The sequence below is a fragment of the Chrysochloris asiatica genome, unplaced genomic scaffold, assembly GCF_000296735.1.
Source record: "Chrysochloris asiatica unplaced genomic scaffold, ChrAsi1.0 scaffold00062, whole genome shotgun sequence".
NCBI classification, from domain to species: Eukaryota; Metazoa; Chordata; class Mammalia; order Afrosoricida; family Chrysochloridae; genus Chrysochloris; species Chrysochloris asiatica.
In genome coordinates this window covers 10,496,847-10,512,469 of record NW_006408580.1, presented here as the reverse complement: position 1 = coordinate 10,512,469, position 15,623 = coordinate 10,496,847, and the positions used below count along the sequence as shown (strand labels likewise).

General features: G+C 41.0%; 1 protein-coding gene across 4 annotated transcripts in view; it reads right to left on the bottom strand.

Annotated features, from left to right (window-relative positions):
- Positions 1–12,526: 12,526 nt before the first annotated feature.
- The window catches only part of CASK (calcium/calmodulin-dependent serine protein kinase (MAGUK family)), a 548,810-nt gene continuing 545,713 nt past the window's right edge, over positions 12,527–15,623 (bottom strand). The window contains exon 25 of one of the 4 annotated variants that reach the window (XM_006864260.1): positions 12,527–13,929. In XM_006864260.1, the coding sequence (XP_006864322.1) occupies positions 13,753–13,929 (177 nt within the window). In that variant the 3' untranslated portion in view covers positions 12,527–13,752. The remainder of the gene's footprint in view (positions 13,930–15,623) is intronic. The other 3 variants (XM_006864257.1, XM_006864259.1, XM_006864258.1) reach the window with 3 other exon arrangements.

The window sequence follows — 15,623 nt, the reverse complement described above, 5'->3', positions numbered from 1 at the left end:
ATGAGTATTCCAGAACACTTAACTGTGCTCATGAGGAACCTGTACATAGACCAAGAGGCAGTTAGTTAGTTGTTTAAATAGAACATGGGAACACTGAATGGTTTAAAATTAAGAAAGGTGTGCGACAAGGTTGTATTCTTTCACCATACTTATTCAACCTGTATGCTGAGCAAGTAATCCGAGAAGCTGAATTCTGTGAAGAAAAATGTGGCATCAGGATTAGAAGAAGACTCATTAACAACCTGCGATGTATAGATGATATAACCTTGCTTGATGAAAGTGAAGAGGTCTTAAAATACTTACTGATGAAAATCAAAGACCACAGCCTTCGGTATGGATTGCATCTCAATGTAAAGAAAACAAAAATCCTCACCATTGGACCAATAAACCACACTCTTATCTTGAAGAAAAGATTGAAGCTTTCAAAGTCTTCACTTTCCTTGGATCAACTTTCAACACTCATGGAAGCAGCAGCCAAGAAATCAAACAACGTATTGCATTAGGCAAATCTGCTGCACAAGACTTTTTAAGGTGTTGAAGAGCAAAGATGTCAGCTTGAGGACTAAAGTGTGCCTGACCCAAGCCATGGCATTTGAGTTATGGTGTTGGAGAATATTGAAAGCGCCATGGGCTGCCAAAAGAACAAACACATCTGTGTTGGAAGAAGTGCAGCCAGTGTGCTCCTTGGAGGCCAGGATGGCCAAACTTCATCTCTCATACTTCAGACATATTGTCAGAAGGGACCAGTCTCTGGAGAAGGAGATCATGTTTGCTAAGGTGGAGGGTCAGAGAAAAAGAGGAAGACCCCCAATGAGATGGGTTGGCAAAGTGTCAGCATCAGTGGGCTCAAGCGTGACAACAACTGTGAGGTTAGCCCAGGATGGGACAGTGTTTCGTTCTGTTGTGCATAGGGTCGCTATAAGTCGGTACGGACTCCGAGGCACCTAACAACAACGTTAATACTAATATCGTTGGCATTGCCTTTGAAGTTATATTAACTCTACCTCTTTTCCAACTTTTATATTAGTTAACATTTTAATTTTATGTATATTTAAAATCCAATAAAACATGATTATTCACTCATATATTGTGGCCAGTTAGTTTTTGTTGTATGTCAGGCACTATGTCTTCTAAATTATTTGAGGTTTAGGATATTATCTTTCTCTAGAGGTAATTTAACTTTTGTCTGTGAGACCCCTGGGACCCAAGCTTTTGAGGATTACTTTAATCAGATTTCAGGGCTTGAGAAACTGTGAAGCTAAATTGTCACTATAAGGATCTGTCTACTTGTGGTTTACCCTTTCTCCTAGGAGGCAAACTTCTAGGGTCCCCACTAGACATGAGGAACTTTCACTAGCTCCTTCTCTCCCCACCAACCATATTCCAGACTCTAATCTTTTCCCTCTAGCCTTGAAAGACTGTCACAAGCCCTACTCGACTTCTTGATTGCCTCCTCTGGAACAGGCAAATGCTCTAACGGAGAAGTGGTCCTAACTACTCACTCACTTCCTTAAGTCCCTGTTTTCCTGGACCAATCCCTTTTCACTAACTTTTTAGTTTGCTCAAGTCTCAAAATAGAAGTTAATATTTTAATCAGCATTTGTAGTTATCTTCAGCATGAGTGTTGGTCCAAATTCTATGCCATATTTTCACACAAATTGTGGCTAAGCAGCTTTCTAACCTATGCAACTACCTTGCTCATTCATTCCTATGTGCTCTATGTGGGCTATATGCCTGGGTGTGGAATCTTTGATTAACGCCACAGTTTTGAATTTTCCTGATTATTTGTGAGTTTTAACATATAGCATTCAGATTTTATTTTCTATGAATTGTCCATAGCCTTGCTCAGTTTTTCTTTTAAAAATGATTTATAAGTTCTTTATAAATTCTGGGTATGAATTGTTTGTCAGTTTTGTGTCTAATTTTTGTTTATTCATGGTGTCTTTTATAAGAAGTTTTTGGTTTGTAACTCAAATAAATTCAAATTTATCATTCTTTTTCTTTCAAGGTTTATATACTTTGAGTTTTGTTTAAGAAATCCCTCCTCATTTTGAGGTCATTAAAGTATTATATGTAACTTTTAAAGATTTGCTTTCCACAGTTAGGTCTTTTAGTCAAGTAAATTGTTATTTTTGTATATGGCATGAGGTGGTTGTTAAGTGCCATCTAACTCATAGCGACCCTGTATAGGGTTTCTGAGGAGTGGCTGGTGAGTTTAAACTGTCAACCTTGCATTCCAGTGCCTATCCTACAGCGCCACACCAGGACTCCATAGTATGAGTAAGAATCTATTTTTAATTTTTTTCCATAATTTAAAATTTCCCTGTTCCACTTATTGAATAGCTCATAATTTTACTACTGAGCTAAAATTCTATCTTTATCATAATTAATCTTTCATATACTTGTGGATCTATTTCGCTCTTTAGATATGTCTATCCCTGCACACTGCTTTTATGACTATAATTAAGCTTTATAATAATTTTGATTTCTGATTGGGCAACTCTTCCCTTAAGATGTATGAGGAGGCTTCAAAAGTTAATGGGAAAATTCCATTATTTTTCAATTTCATGTTTCCATGAACTTTTTGAACCCCCTTAGTATGTTCTTTTCAACCTATCATAATCTGCCATTGGGGTTTGTTAAGACAAAAGACATATGTGGCTTGCTGAGCTGAAGTTGACAGCTTGAATTCTCAGGCAGAAATCTAGTCAAATGTAAAACTGATGGTCTGCTTTATCAACCTTTGTGAATTTACAATAAAAAGTTTAAGAAAAACACACCAAACAGACAGAAATTTGAAGCACTTATTAGGAGGAGTACATTGTTCTGACTGAATTTTATGGCTTGGTCTGAGGTGTCCTTTGACTTTGTGCTACCTTCTTTCCCCTCCGTGCCAGACCTGACTGACTGCAAAAAGTGTCCCCCCAGCAAAGTGGAAATCTAGGGGGCTCAGGGCCTGATGGAGACAGGCACCCAGTCACAGTGCCAAAGCCTACTGGGAGGGTGGATGGCATCGGTTTTCAGTGCTTCACAGTCTTTAAGGCAGTTTTGTTTTCTTTTCATATAAAATCAATTGCTGTCGAGTGAGTTCCGACTTACGACAACCCCATGTGTGCAGAATAAAACTTCACTCCTTAGGACTTTCAAGACTATGACTTTCCAGAAACAGATCATTAGGTTTTTCTTCTGAGGCACCTCTAGGTGGTTTCAAACCATCAACCTTTCAGTTAGTAGCTGAGCGCTGAACCATCTGTGCCATCCAAGGCACAAATCCCATGGATTTTGTTAATATATATATTTTTAATTGTTGCATTTGAGAATGGCATTTTTTTTAAACCTTGAAAATTTCTGTCTTTATAAGAATACTATTGATTTCTGTGTGTTTTATCTCTCTGTGTTTTGTTTACTCCAACAAATATCAAGTTACCCTCATTGGAGTCTCATGGTATACAATGATATCATTACCTTGTACGTACATTTTACATCTTTTCTAATGCCTATCTGTTTACTTGGTGCTGTTTCTGGGCAGTGCTGTAAAAACAATAGTAAATAATCAGGAGAATATGGAGTCCCTGAGTGGTGCAAAGGGGCATGCACTTGGCTACTAACTGAAAGGTTGGCCGTTTGAGTCCACTCAGAGGCAGCTCAGAAGCAAAGCCTGGCAATCGGTTTTCAAATAATCAGCCATTGAAGCCCCTGTGGAGCACAGTGCTACTCTGACACACTGGTGCGGGTGGTGGTGATTGTGTGCCGTGGAGTCGCTTCCCACTCATAATGACCCTGTATAGGGTTTCCAAGGCTGTAAATCTTTATGGGAGCCGAAAATCTCATCTTTCTTCTGTAGTTTCAAATGGCTGACCTTGAGGTTAGCAACCTGACTCGTACCCACTACACTACCAAAGCTCCTTAAACATGTCATAGAACAGTGTGTTTAGTGTGATTTCTTGACTACATAAAAAAAATTATATACATATTATGTTAAGTGCCGTTGAGACAGTTCTGACTCAGCAACCCTGTTTGTATAGCACCAACTTTGGAGTTAGTAGTCCAGTGCTTACCCTACAGCGCCACACCAGGACTTTGTGTGTATATACATGCTTACATCTATACATTTATGGAGTCCTGGTGTGGCGCTGTAGGGTAAGCATTGGACAGTTAACCTCAAGGTCGACAGTTCAAACCCACCAGCTGCTCCTTGAAAATTCTATACAGGGTTGCTGTGAGTCGGAACCGACTTGACAGCCCTTAACAACAACAATTATATATATCAAAAGTATTCTACTAGGGTTTCAGTTCATACATTCATGGGTTTATTGCAAGCATGTTTAAAAATGTCTCTGAGATCAGTGGATGACTTAAGAGTTCTCTCAAAAAAAGCTCCAATGAAACCAGTGGCTTCTGAGGGGATCTGTTGGGCCAGTTAAATCCAAGGCAGACAAGTCAGCTCCGGAGGTTAATGCGGCTGTTTTTCTTTCTTTTTTGGATTCCAAAGGCTGGTCTGCTTGTCCTTGCTAGAGGGAATGTCACACCTCATAAGGTTCTGGATGTGACTCAGGATTCCACCTAAAGTCCTATACTCTGCAAATGCTTTGCAAGAGGCCTATTTCACTGGGCAAGTTCCAAAAGGGCAAGTTTTCTGGAAGGATACAGGATGATCATGAGGGCTTACAAATAGGAAGTTTTACAAAAACTGAAAACTGCACTGGTGAGAAAAAGGCAAGGGAAATTGTGCCGAGAATTCCCCCCGCCCCCCGCCCCCCCATCACAATGTGTCCGCTCATTCTTCGAGGGAACAAGGGCTGTCCTGTGAAAATTTCATTGGGAAATCTTACCCCTTCAACCTACAGCCCTGATCTTGCCCCTTCAGACTTTTTTGTTCCCCCAAACTAAAAGGACATTGAAAAGAAACATGACTCGAGTTCCTCGCAAATGCCCAAACTGCCGTTTCGACATGGTGTAATTCAATGAGCAGAGAATTCTTTGGGCCTATATAGAGAGATGAAAACATTGTCTTCAGTATATATATAGACCTAGGTGGAGAATATGTTGAGAAACAATAGCTTCCCATCTTAATCTGTGTTTAATAAAGGTTTCTATGATTTTGTAGCAATACTTTTTCACTAACCCTCATAGACAAAGGGGCTTCAAAAGGCTGGTGGAAAAATGGAATGAAAAAATATTGGACTTTTTCCATGAACTTTTTGAAACTCCCCTGTATATACTGTGTAGGAAAAAAATATTAGTTTGACAAAAAAAAAAAAGGGGTTTTTAGTGGTGGTTTCTGCCCCTCAGTGGCAGGATATAATTGAGTCTAATAATTTTGTTGCTGTTGTTAAGTGCTGTTGAGTTGGTTCTAACTCATAGTGATCCTGTATAGGGTTTCCAAGGAGTGGCTGGAGGGTTTGAACTGCTGACTTTGCAGCTAGCAGTCAAGTGCTTATCTACATCGCCGTACCAGGACTCCAGTTTTAACTTTAGTTATCCATTTTTTTCTATCAAAATCATGTATTATTTGTTTTGTTAAGTGCCATCAAGTCGGTTCCAACTCATAGTGACCCTGTGTGTTTTCTGAGCAGCTGGTGGGTTTGAACCACTGACCTTGCATTTCAAACCAACCTTGTGGTTCAGGGCAGTATTGTGCAGCACCACACAAAGAGCCTATGTATTATTTAGGCAACTGAAAAATAATGGTGTCCTGAGATCATCTTTGAAACTCAAACTAAAAGTATTCCCTAAAGTCACCTGCAAACCAAACAGTAAACTTCGTTGTTCTTAAGGACCATCAAGTCGATTCCTACTCATAAAGTGACCCTGTATAGTGTTTTCCAGGAGCAGGTGGGTTTGAACTGCAGACCTCATGGTTCTAATCGACCTTGCGGTCCTGCACTTATTCTACAGCCCCAAAATATCTGACCCATGTCTGTCAATATGGGGTCAAATTGACAACAGCAACTGAACGGATTACATAGGAAGCTGAGAGGGCAGTGAGTTCATGTTACTGGGGGAGAAACAATGCAGATAAGGAAGGTGAAGATTGCTATCTCGAAGAATGTAATTATGGTACATTTAGTTACATTTAGAAACTGTTGGAGTACTTTTTGCTGTGTATATTCATAACAACAAAATAAATACAATTTAGATAAAAATAATGGCAATTTTAATGCCTTTATTGTGTCACTTTTAAGTAGATTCTATTGATTGTGGCTGAAACTATTATTCTTTATCTGCTAAGGATAGTTCCTATCTTGTTTTTTTTCCTATCTTATTTTTAAGATTTTTTTTTTCCCTTTTTCTTTTTAAAATTAGAACTGGGTGCTGGATTTTTTCAAGTGACTTTTTTGCAGCTGTGAAGATGATCATATGATTTTTCATTTCTTTTCTAATTGAGGTATACTTTAAATAAAATAAATGCACAGACTTTAGGTGTTCCGTCTGATTTTTTTTTTTTTAAACTTTTTATTGTGAATTGAGGCAAGATCCAGTCTGAATTTTGACAATTGAATACACCCATCTAACTACCACCCCAAATAATAAATAGAACATTCCCATCACCTCAGAAAAATGTAGGGAGCATTCTGTTGATAGCTCTTGAACTATGTAACTGAGACTCCACCTCAGTTTAACATGTCGCAGGCCGGAAGCCACATGTGAGGCCCCAACAGGCGGTCCCCCCAGTTACCTCCCTTAAGATGTTCCTCAGATTACTGTGGTAGCGTAGGGTTACGAGTCGGGCTGCCAACCTCAAGGTCAGCAGTTCGAAACTACCAGCGGTTCCGCGGAAGAAAGATGAGGTGTTCTGCTCCCGTAAAAGATTTACAGCCACGGTCACTGAGTCGGAACCGACTCCACGGTACTTTTAACAACAATAACCTATTACTCTGCAGTGGAAGGGAGTCAGATTCTCTGTAGGGCAAGTGGCTATAGGAAAGGGGATATGAAGGGACCTTCTGAGATGTGGAGAGAGCAACAGCAGTAAATTGTCCTCTTATTTTGCCCTCCCCTCTCTTCCGGAAGCTTTTACTGATTGATCTAGCCCCGTGCCTTGTAGGTGTGTTGGGTGCAGATTCCCTGAAACTGTCAGAATCATGGGATTTCTTGTGCAGGTACCATGTGTTGTGCTGAGTCCTGGATACAATAAGAGCATTCTCCCCTAGAGCAAACCTTTCCTTTGGTTGGGTTGCTAGCTCTCATTACTTCAAGGTCCCTGAACTAATCTTGCTGCATTCTTTTGGCAGATGATGTGATGCCTCTGCGACAAATTCATGGAATGATAGCTGCTGTTGGTACTCAGGGTACATCACAGTCATCTGGAGGAAAATGCAGAGACACGCATGTAAGTCCATTTCTAGCCGCTTAAAATCGACATGTTGGATGTATGGATACCATGGAGTTCAGACAATTAGAATGATGGCAGCGTTACACTTTTGGCCCTTTGTGCATCTAGGGTAAGAAGTCTACAAAAAGATGACTTGAGGTTTCTGGAAGCACAAACCCAGGCACTCAGTTTCTTTTGTCTGTGCATGTTCTAGACTTCTGGTTTCAATTCCTCGTCTATTTTTTTGTTGAGTGAAGTTTGCTTGAGTCAAGCAAATCACTTCCAATCTGTTTCCTTATTACGGATCTTCTTAAAGTGAGCCATGTAAGGAACTTTGGGCATGGACTATTTCAGGGTATGTGTGAGTACAGACATATGTTAAGTATGGCTTTCTTGAAGCCACCATGGTTCTTTGCTTGGGCAGAACCTAAGTCAAAGGTGAGGGTGTAAAGTAAGTTTCTGAGGCATGTGAGGAGCCACGTCCCAGGATTCAGACAGCGATGCAATCAGACCACAAAATACTAAAGGGATCAGACAAAGTAATAATCTCAGAACAGACTTCCTCCAGAGACTTTCCTGTCAAAGGTCAAAACTGGGCCAGAATGTTTACACTGCAGCTTCTGCACCACTCACATCAATTTAGACTTCTATTTCTAGGAGATGTCACAACTTGAGTTTGGGTTGTTTTTTTTTTTAAAAAAAAGCCTGATGCTATTTTAAATATGCAAGCCACTGAGCTTTAGCTGTTCTCCGGATGCAGTCTGTCACTGGCCACGGCTGAAAACAAGGTCTTGTATGAAGGGGCACAAGTGGTCTGGATGGAGCGCCTCTGGAAAGGAGGGGCTTTCCTTCTGCCCTCTCCCAAGGCATTGTGGGAAGGCCTGTGAGGCCTTACCTGCAGAGGAACTCCACTGGGTCATTCACAATCCAGTCTCCTAAATCCTTGTGCTGTTTGTCCCCAAACTGGTTGGCCTGCAATCTGAGGAGACAATGCCTTTTTGGGTTTTATACATTTTATTCATACATTTCTCCAACTTTGAAATGACAAAAGCCCAATTCTATGGTTTCCCATTACACAGCATCCTACAGGTATGTATATTCTACAAAGAATACTATGGAGTTTCTCTTCATTCCCTGTCACACCAGAGATAATGGATTCGGGTTCCATTGACTCGTTGTTCTGTGTGGCGACAGGGCCAAGGGTTTGGGAAGGGAGGGGCGTGTGCTAAGGCATGTAAATAGATACACAGAGAGAGAAAGAAAAGCAGGACATTTACAAAGAATCCGAACCTTTCAAGTTCCTTCATCTCCCGGATGCTGAAGACCATCTCCTGCACAGAAGCGATTGCACTCTAAGGCTTTGCTGTACCCTGCAAATACTTACAATTGGATACGGTGGGATATACAATAACCATTCACAGTTCTCTCTCTTTTTAATCACTGAGACAATACTTCAAAACCTTTTATAAAAAGGCAAGAATACATACAGAAAAAAGAACACGTTGGCAGAATTTTATGAAAAGCAACCCCAGAACTAAGTTTGAATGGCGACACGCCTACCCACTGCAATTAAACACGATGCTCTGGCCTTAGCATGTGAGGATTATGCCGGCCTTCACATCCGTCATCCTGCCTGTGGTACCCAGCAGCCTGCTGCCCACCTGCATGGATGACCTTCCAGAGACAGCTGAAATTTTAAGTAAATTCCCCCAATTCCTTGTCTCTTAAAAAAAGTAAAAAATAGTAAAAAATAGTTGGGGCCATTCACTGTGGAGGAATTCCTGTTTCTATTCCCAAGCATAACTCCTTCTAGTGATTGTACTTCTTCTGGGTCCAGATGGTGACACCCAGGCCTATGTGGTTTCTTAAGGCTCAGTGAAAACATGGCCGGTGCCCTCACTCACTTGCCATTGAGAATGGAGCTAATACACAAGAAGGGAGTAAAGTCCCGAGTTTCTAAGCATACAGATATGGAGTTGTGCTTGGGGCCAGAAACAAGGTCTCCTGTCCGATGACAAACATCTCTTTCCATTTTCTTTTGCTCGGTCCATTTGCACAGGCTCAAGGTAGTTGATGGAGTGTTAGGTGGAAGGTGGTGGGAACTCAGGATTTTCCATACCCCTCCCCCCAACAAGAGCGAAGACTTAGTGCCTTCCCTAGAGATGGTGCTGCCCTCCTCCTCCTTGCACTCTTCCTGTGGGCTGGGTGTGAAAAGAGTGGCAGGGAAAAGACCAAATGGGAAGAAGATGTTGACCGCTGGGGTACATAACTCTTCTTAGCCCCTTTTCTCCCCCCTCATCATCTCCTGGTGTATGTGACATCTAAATTTAACCCACTAAGTTGGAAAATCGGAGCTATCTAGGATCTCCACATTTAAGGCAAACTGATCTTTGAGTGCCTGGGCAAAACTAATCAAGCATGAAGTCTTCCGAATATGTTCTTGTAACAGTCGATGTCAAACAGAGAGGAAAACCTTATTTTCTAAAGGAACAAGAAAAGGAAAACGTCTACCAGATGAAATGATTCAAGATTAAAGCTTGTAGCCCTTCTGTAAGCTGCAGTGAGAGAAAGCAAACAGTCTTTCCAAGAAAAGAACAAATTTGAGGAGCAGAACAAGAGAAAGGAACATGCTGTAACCAGCCTCAGAATTGTAAGCCCTTGTAAAGAGGATGGAGTCAGGAGGCTGTGTTCGAGTCTAAGAAACCCCAATTTGATGATGAGAGACAAGGAAGAGGAGGAGGAGGAACAAGGCTTGGAAGGAAAGGTCTGGCTTTTGGAATACTGACTGCAAGGCATTCTCTCCTCTTTTCAAGGAGACAGTGTGGGAGGCATTTTGACTAAGAATTTATCAATTACACAATTTTGCTAGCATTAGCAGTGAGTTCTCTTTGTCCCAAGTCATTGACCTGGAATGCAAAAAAAGGGCATTGCCTCAGTGGGAGACACAAGAGAGTTTACTTGTGCCTGCCTTGCCTTTAAGGGGCAGTTTCTCTAGGGTCTGTTCCCACTTAGAGCATCAGTGTTGCTCAGTTGCCCAGATGACTCAACTTTCTCAAGGAATGAGCTCAACACCTTAAGGAACAGATACCTACAAGAGTTTCAAAACACAGAAACTGCAGCGAGGAGATCAGAGGCTTTAATGAGGGAATAATGCTGTCGAGTTCAGACCTGCCTGACTCGAGGAAGGCTCGCCCCTGGCTGCTGGGGCTCCAGCCACGTGAAGTGGAATGGAAAATGGGGAAGAAACACTCTTGGCATTCCTTCATGTAGCGGGGAACTTTGCAGCATCTTTAGATAGTCTGCCACCAATAGAACAGGCTTGGTTGATGTCTTCTGAATGCAAAATAGCAAGAAGTAGGTCACCATTTCTTTTCCTTTCTGAGCACATATTTTAAACCCTCTCACCTGACAGGAGATACATTTAATTGCATTTTTAAAGGCTACAAATATGATCTCGACACAGAGAAGCTTTCAGACGAATTAAATGGGGCAACATTTTCCTTTTTTGTGTTCAGATTGACTATGCTGCGTGTGCAAAGTAATTATGATCGGATGATTAGAAAATCAGGACATTTCCTCTTTTTTAACAAAGAGTTGAACATATAAGCACCCCCTTCTTTTGCTGTGGCAGTGGGATTGGGTTGGGGGAGAGAACTTCAGCATATGGCTCCTCAATACTTCCATCGGCCACTGATAAGATTTAATAATATAATCATTTGCTCTGGTCTTTAAAAGGGGAAAAATGGTTTTGCTGATGCAATGAAGCTTTTAGCAATTCTCTCTGATTGCTAGTGGGCAATTGCAACGTAGCTGCAGCAGCAGCAGCAAAAATGTACTGAAATTACTCTGAGTTCAGAAATGGAAGTATTTTCTGCTAGGTTATAAAGACACGGCTTTCCAGAAGACGCCTATTAGTGGAGTGGAATAGATGACCTCTTTCAGGGACTCTGACAGAGGAATTCTAGGTGCAGGAATCTCTTCATCTGCACAATGGCAAGAACAATGGCTGCCTGTAAGCTTCTCAGAAGACGCAGAAAGCAACTGAGAAGAGAGGACAAGCGGTAGAAGGCTTCAGAATTTTGGGGCCACATACATTTACATTGGCATTGTTGCTCTCCTCTTTGGCTTAACCCACCTTCATGAACAGGGTGGATGGGTTAAGGTAGGCATCATCACCATCTCTGGAGGTGACAAGCAGGGGCCTGGGTTTTTCTAATAGAGGGAGGGAAGTGTTCGTTGTATTCTTTGTGCTTCAATGGAAAAGAGGTAGAGTGGGCACTTCAACACTGAAAAGAGCCCAGATTGTGGCCAGTACCATTATGGGAATGACTGGCTTGCCTTGGCATCAATTCAATTTCAATCAAGCCGAACCCGGCCAAAGATTTCTCTCTCCATCTAGGTTTAGACCTCTGTTGAGATCGTTTGGGGTTTGGTTGTTTGGTCACCCTGCTATAGGGCCCAAACAGAAGCACTTCACTCAATATCTTGTTAGTAGGTTGTAGACTCATCTTGTCATTGACAAAGGACAACATGGGGACAAAAAAAAAGTAGCATTGTTTAATAATAGTAGGTGGGGGTGGGTGGGGTTTGACAACATAAAGAGAGTATACAAACGCCTTCTCTGTTTGGTCCTTTAAGAGAGGAGCTGTTCAGCTCAGAACACACCCTGCACAACCTGCCAAGGCACAAAGTGACTGAGGCCTTCTAATCTACAAGAAAAAAGGATGTTACTCCATTTATTTATTTATTTTTCAAGAACCACAGGTTACTATGACAACTTCACACCCTTAAACTCTAATGAAAAACATTCTACTGGATCTCTGGCAAAGAGCCTGAAAACCCCAAGCTCTAATCTCCTGTATTGAAAGAATGTGACCTCATGGAAGGGTGGTGAGATGGTTAATGTTTCTAAATGAACAAGGAAAGATTATTCTCCTGTGCCAAGGGATATAGCAAGAGGAAGTAGAAACCACAGATGGTCTTCAGTACACCCATGGCTGCCATGGCTCTTGGGCACACACTCTCTGGGAGTCAGCCCTGGTCCAAGCTGTGCTCTTGCAGAATATTTTGTTGCCCTGCCAACTGATACTCATTCACTCCTGGGCCTTCTGATGGTTCAATGAGCATCGAATGAACTCTAAAAACTAAAAGATTATTGGCTTGTAAAATTGAACAAATCTATAATGAAATGAAGGACCCAAAGGCATTTAATTATTGAACACATAAAAGGAAGTATATTTAAAAAAAATTGGTCAAACTGTCCTGTTAGTTATCATCTTAAAGGAATTTACAGGGCTGTTATAGATTATTCTTTTGGAATAATTCAGTTTATAGCAAATGCCTAAACTGGTTTCCTCATTGCACAGTATTTTCTCTTAAAACGGGTGCTTTAAAACAATTACATACATATTAAAAATCCTCATTTCTTTGCTTAATTAAAACGTTAATACTCTCAGACAACACAGATCTGAAATGGTGAAACCAGCAATCCCCCCTCCCACCTTACAACAAATTAAATTGAGACAAAATTACAAACACATTTCACTACATGATTATTATTAATAAAAATCAGTTTCTTTTTTTTTTTTTTTTTATAAAGTTGCCCGAAATGCAAGGGATGTGCATAGGTTTACAACTTAGTCATAATAGCATTTTATTCTTATTCCCCTGGGTGTGCCCCGTGAACGGAATGTACTTTGCTGTAGATTACAAATTTTTTTTTTTTGTCCAACACAGACACACCGACAGCATAAACGCTCGCGACTGTCCACATGCATTAAGAGTCAAGACCCAACTTCAAATCTCTAAAAGGTTTACAGGGTGCTTCAAAGAGACAGTATCACATTATCTGGATGTTACATAAAAGGACTTAAAAAAAATACTACTGTAAAAAAAATAAAGAAAGAAAAGAGAGAGAGAGAGAAAAAAAAGGTCTTTAAAAATTTATGACTGTTTTGTAATCACTAGACTAATTATTTCAAATAAATAAAAGAATGATATTCCAATCCATAAAATCAGACTCTAAAAAGAATGTAGTGTTCCACCCCCAGTCAAGGTAACAGAATCATTTTTTTTTATTATTATTAAAATAGATTATAGAAAGCAGCATCTATTTTGTGCAGTTTTTAGGGGCCTTGGAAATAAAAAGCTATGATTTCCAAAAATATAACATTCCAAAGGATTGAATAATACATACATTTAAAGATACATTTTATTAAAGTTTAGGAGAACTGATTAAAAAAGATACTGTCTCTTTAAATTAGTGTGTAATTGTTTTTCTCCTCCTATCTATTCGGACATGACAATAATTATAAATGTAGGTCACACTACAACTAGGTAGTCTCTAGGGACCACGACCTGTTGACACAAGGCCGATAACAAAGAGGCTTTCCATGTGAGGTGGTTCCCAGTTATACGTCAGATATCTGGGGAGAGGCCTAATAGACCCAGGAGACTGGGACCCACTGCGGGGCTGTGCACACGAGCTCAATGGCTTCCTCCAGATGTCTGATTGTTTCATCAATTTCATTGTTGATAATTGTGAGATCAAAGTAGTGTGCATATGTTCTCTGTAAGATATCAGACTCCTTCTGCAGACGCTGAAGAGATTCATCCTAAAATGGTGGCGGGGTGGAGATAGAGGGTGGGAGAAGGGAAGAGCAAACAGAAAAGAAAAGTCAGTTGGATTCTGTGTCTTTTCACATTTCTGTTTGTCCCAGTGTCAGAAACAGTCAGAGCCAAACCTTGAAGGGCCACATCTGGCAGGAGGCCCAGCCCGCTCATGACAGAGGAGACAATGTTCTCTCGGATGGCAGGTTTACACAACTATGGCAATGGAGACAATTCAACATGCAACTGGGGCTCCATGACAAACCAAAGAACAAGAAAAGGCAGACACTCTTCAATAAACACACTGCCCACACCTAGGCCTTAGCTGTACCTGTCCTAGACCCAGATGGAGGAAGGCCCTGTGAAGGGCTGGGTACAAGTGCCTACTCTACCCTCAAGCTGGTCTTTCCTCAGTCTTTTAACCTAAGGCCACAGGCAGAGCTGTGGCCCCAGTCTCCAGTCGATTTCCTATCCGACACAGGGTTTTACTGGTAAGGTCAGAGATCTTCTGTTCCCTTTTCCTTGGTACTCTCCACTCACTTGAGCCAGGCCCCAGAGTCCAGCTGCATTTACATCAATAAGCCTTTGCCTGTGGACAACAAATTAAGTTGTATTTTCTCCTTTTCTATTAAAAGGTTCAACATGTTCCAGGAATCCAATTACATATAATGACCCTCGATTATAGTGAATGCCAGAGGCAAAAAGCTTTCTGGATGTTACAAATAATGTATGGAATAAAGCTATTTCCCAAACACAACCTAGCAACTGGTATCTGATGACTTTCATAAAAATTGGTCTGCACTGGAAAATGCTCAGACAAACATCACTGTCCGTGGGTGCTCACGGTTCTTGTGATAAAAACTCTGAAGAAACAGTAGCTACTAAATTCTAGAGAGGTTTGCTGCAGTAAAGGGACTCTTCCTAAACTCCTAATGCTTGCTACAGATTTTGAAAATTCTCGCCAGGGATGAACCAACAGTGGGAGGCAAATCTGGGTCCCAAGTTTGTCATGGGACTACTTTTAGCTGCAGGGTAGCAGTCCTTTGAAGAAAGGAATTGCTTACAGGTGACCACAAAGTACACCTCTGCCTCTTCACAGGTCAAATTTTATGTTAAACTCCCAATGGACATGTTTGAATTTGAAAATGAGGCAAATTAATGTTCCCCCCACCCAACACTATGTAGGTGAGCTATTGGGCTAAATCTTGAATGTTGTTGTTGTTAAGTGCCATCGAGTTGGTTTTGACTCATAGTGACCCTGTATAGGGTTTCCAAGGAGCAGCTGGTGGGTTTGAACCGCTGACCTTTTGGTTTGCAGTCCAGTGCGTATCCTACAGCGCTACACCAGAAGTCTTGAATACATATACATCTATACATACGTATGGATGGATGGATGCATGGATGGTGTAGCACTGTGAGATACGCACAATGTGACATTATAATAAAAGCAATGCAAAACGCCCCATTTTAAGAAAGAGACATTCATCCAAAGAGGCGTGTTTCCTACTGGTATGAGAAAGAACAATTCTAGAAATCACTCCCTGGACTGTTGTTGTTGTTGTGAAGTGCCTAGGCAATTCTATTTGAATGCATAAGCCCTCGGCTTCAAAAACCACCAGCAGAGTTTATTATTAGCTCAGAAATCTGGGCTGATGAATAAAATCTGGGAAAAGTCATGGCAGAAAGCATCATATTTAAA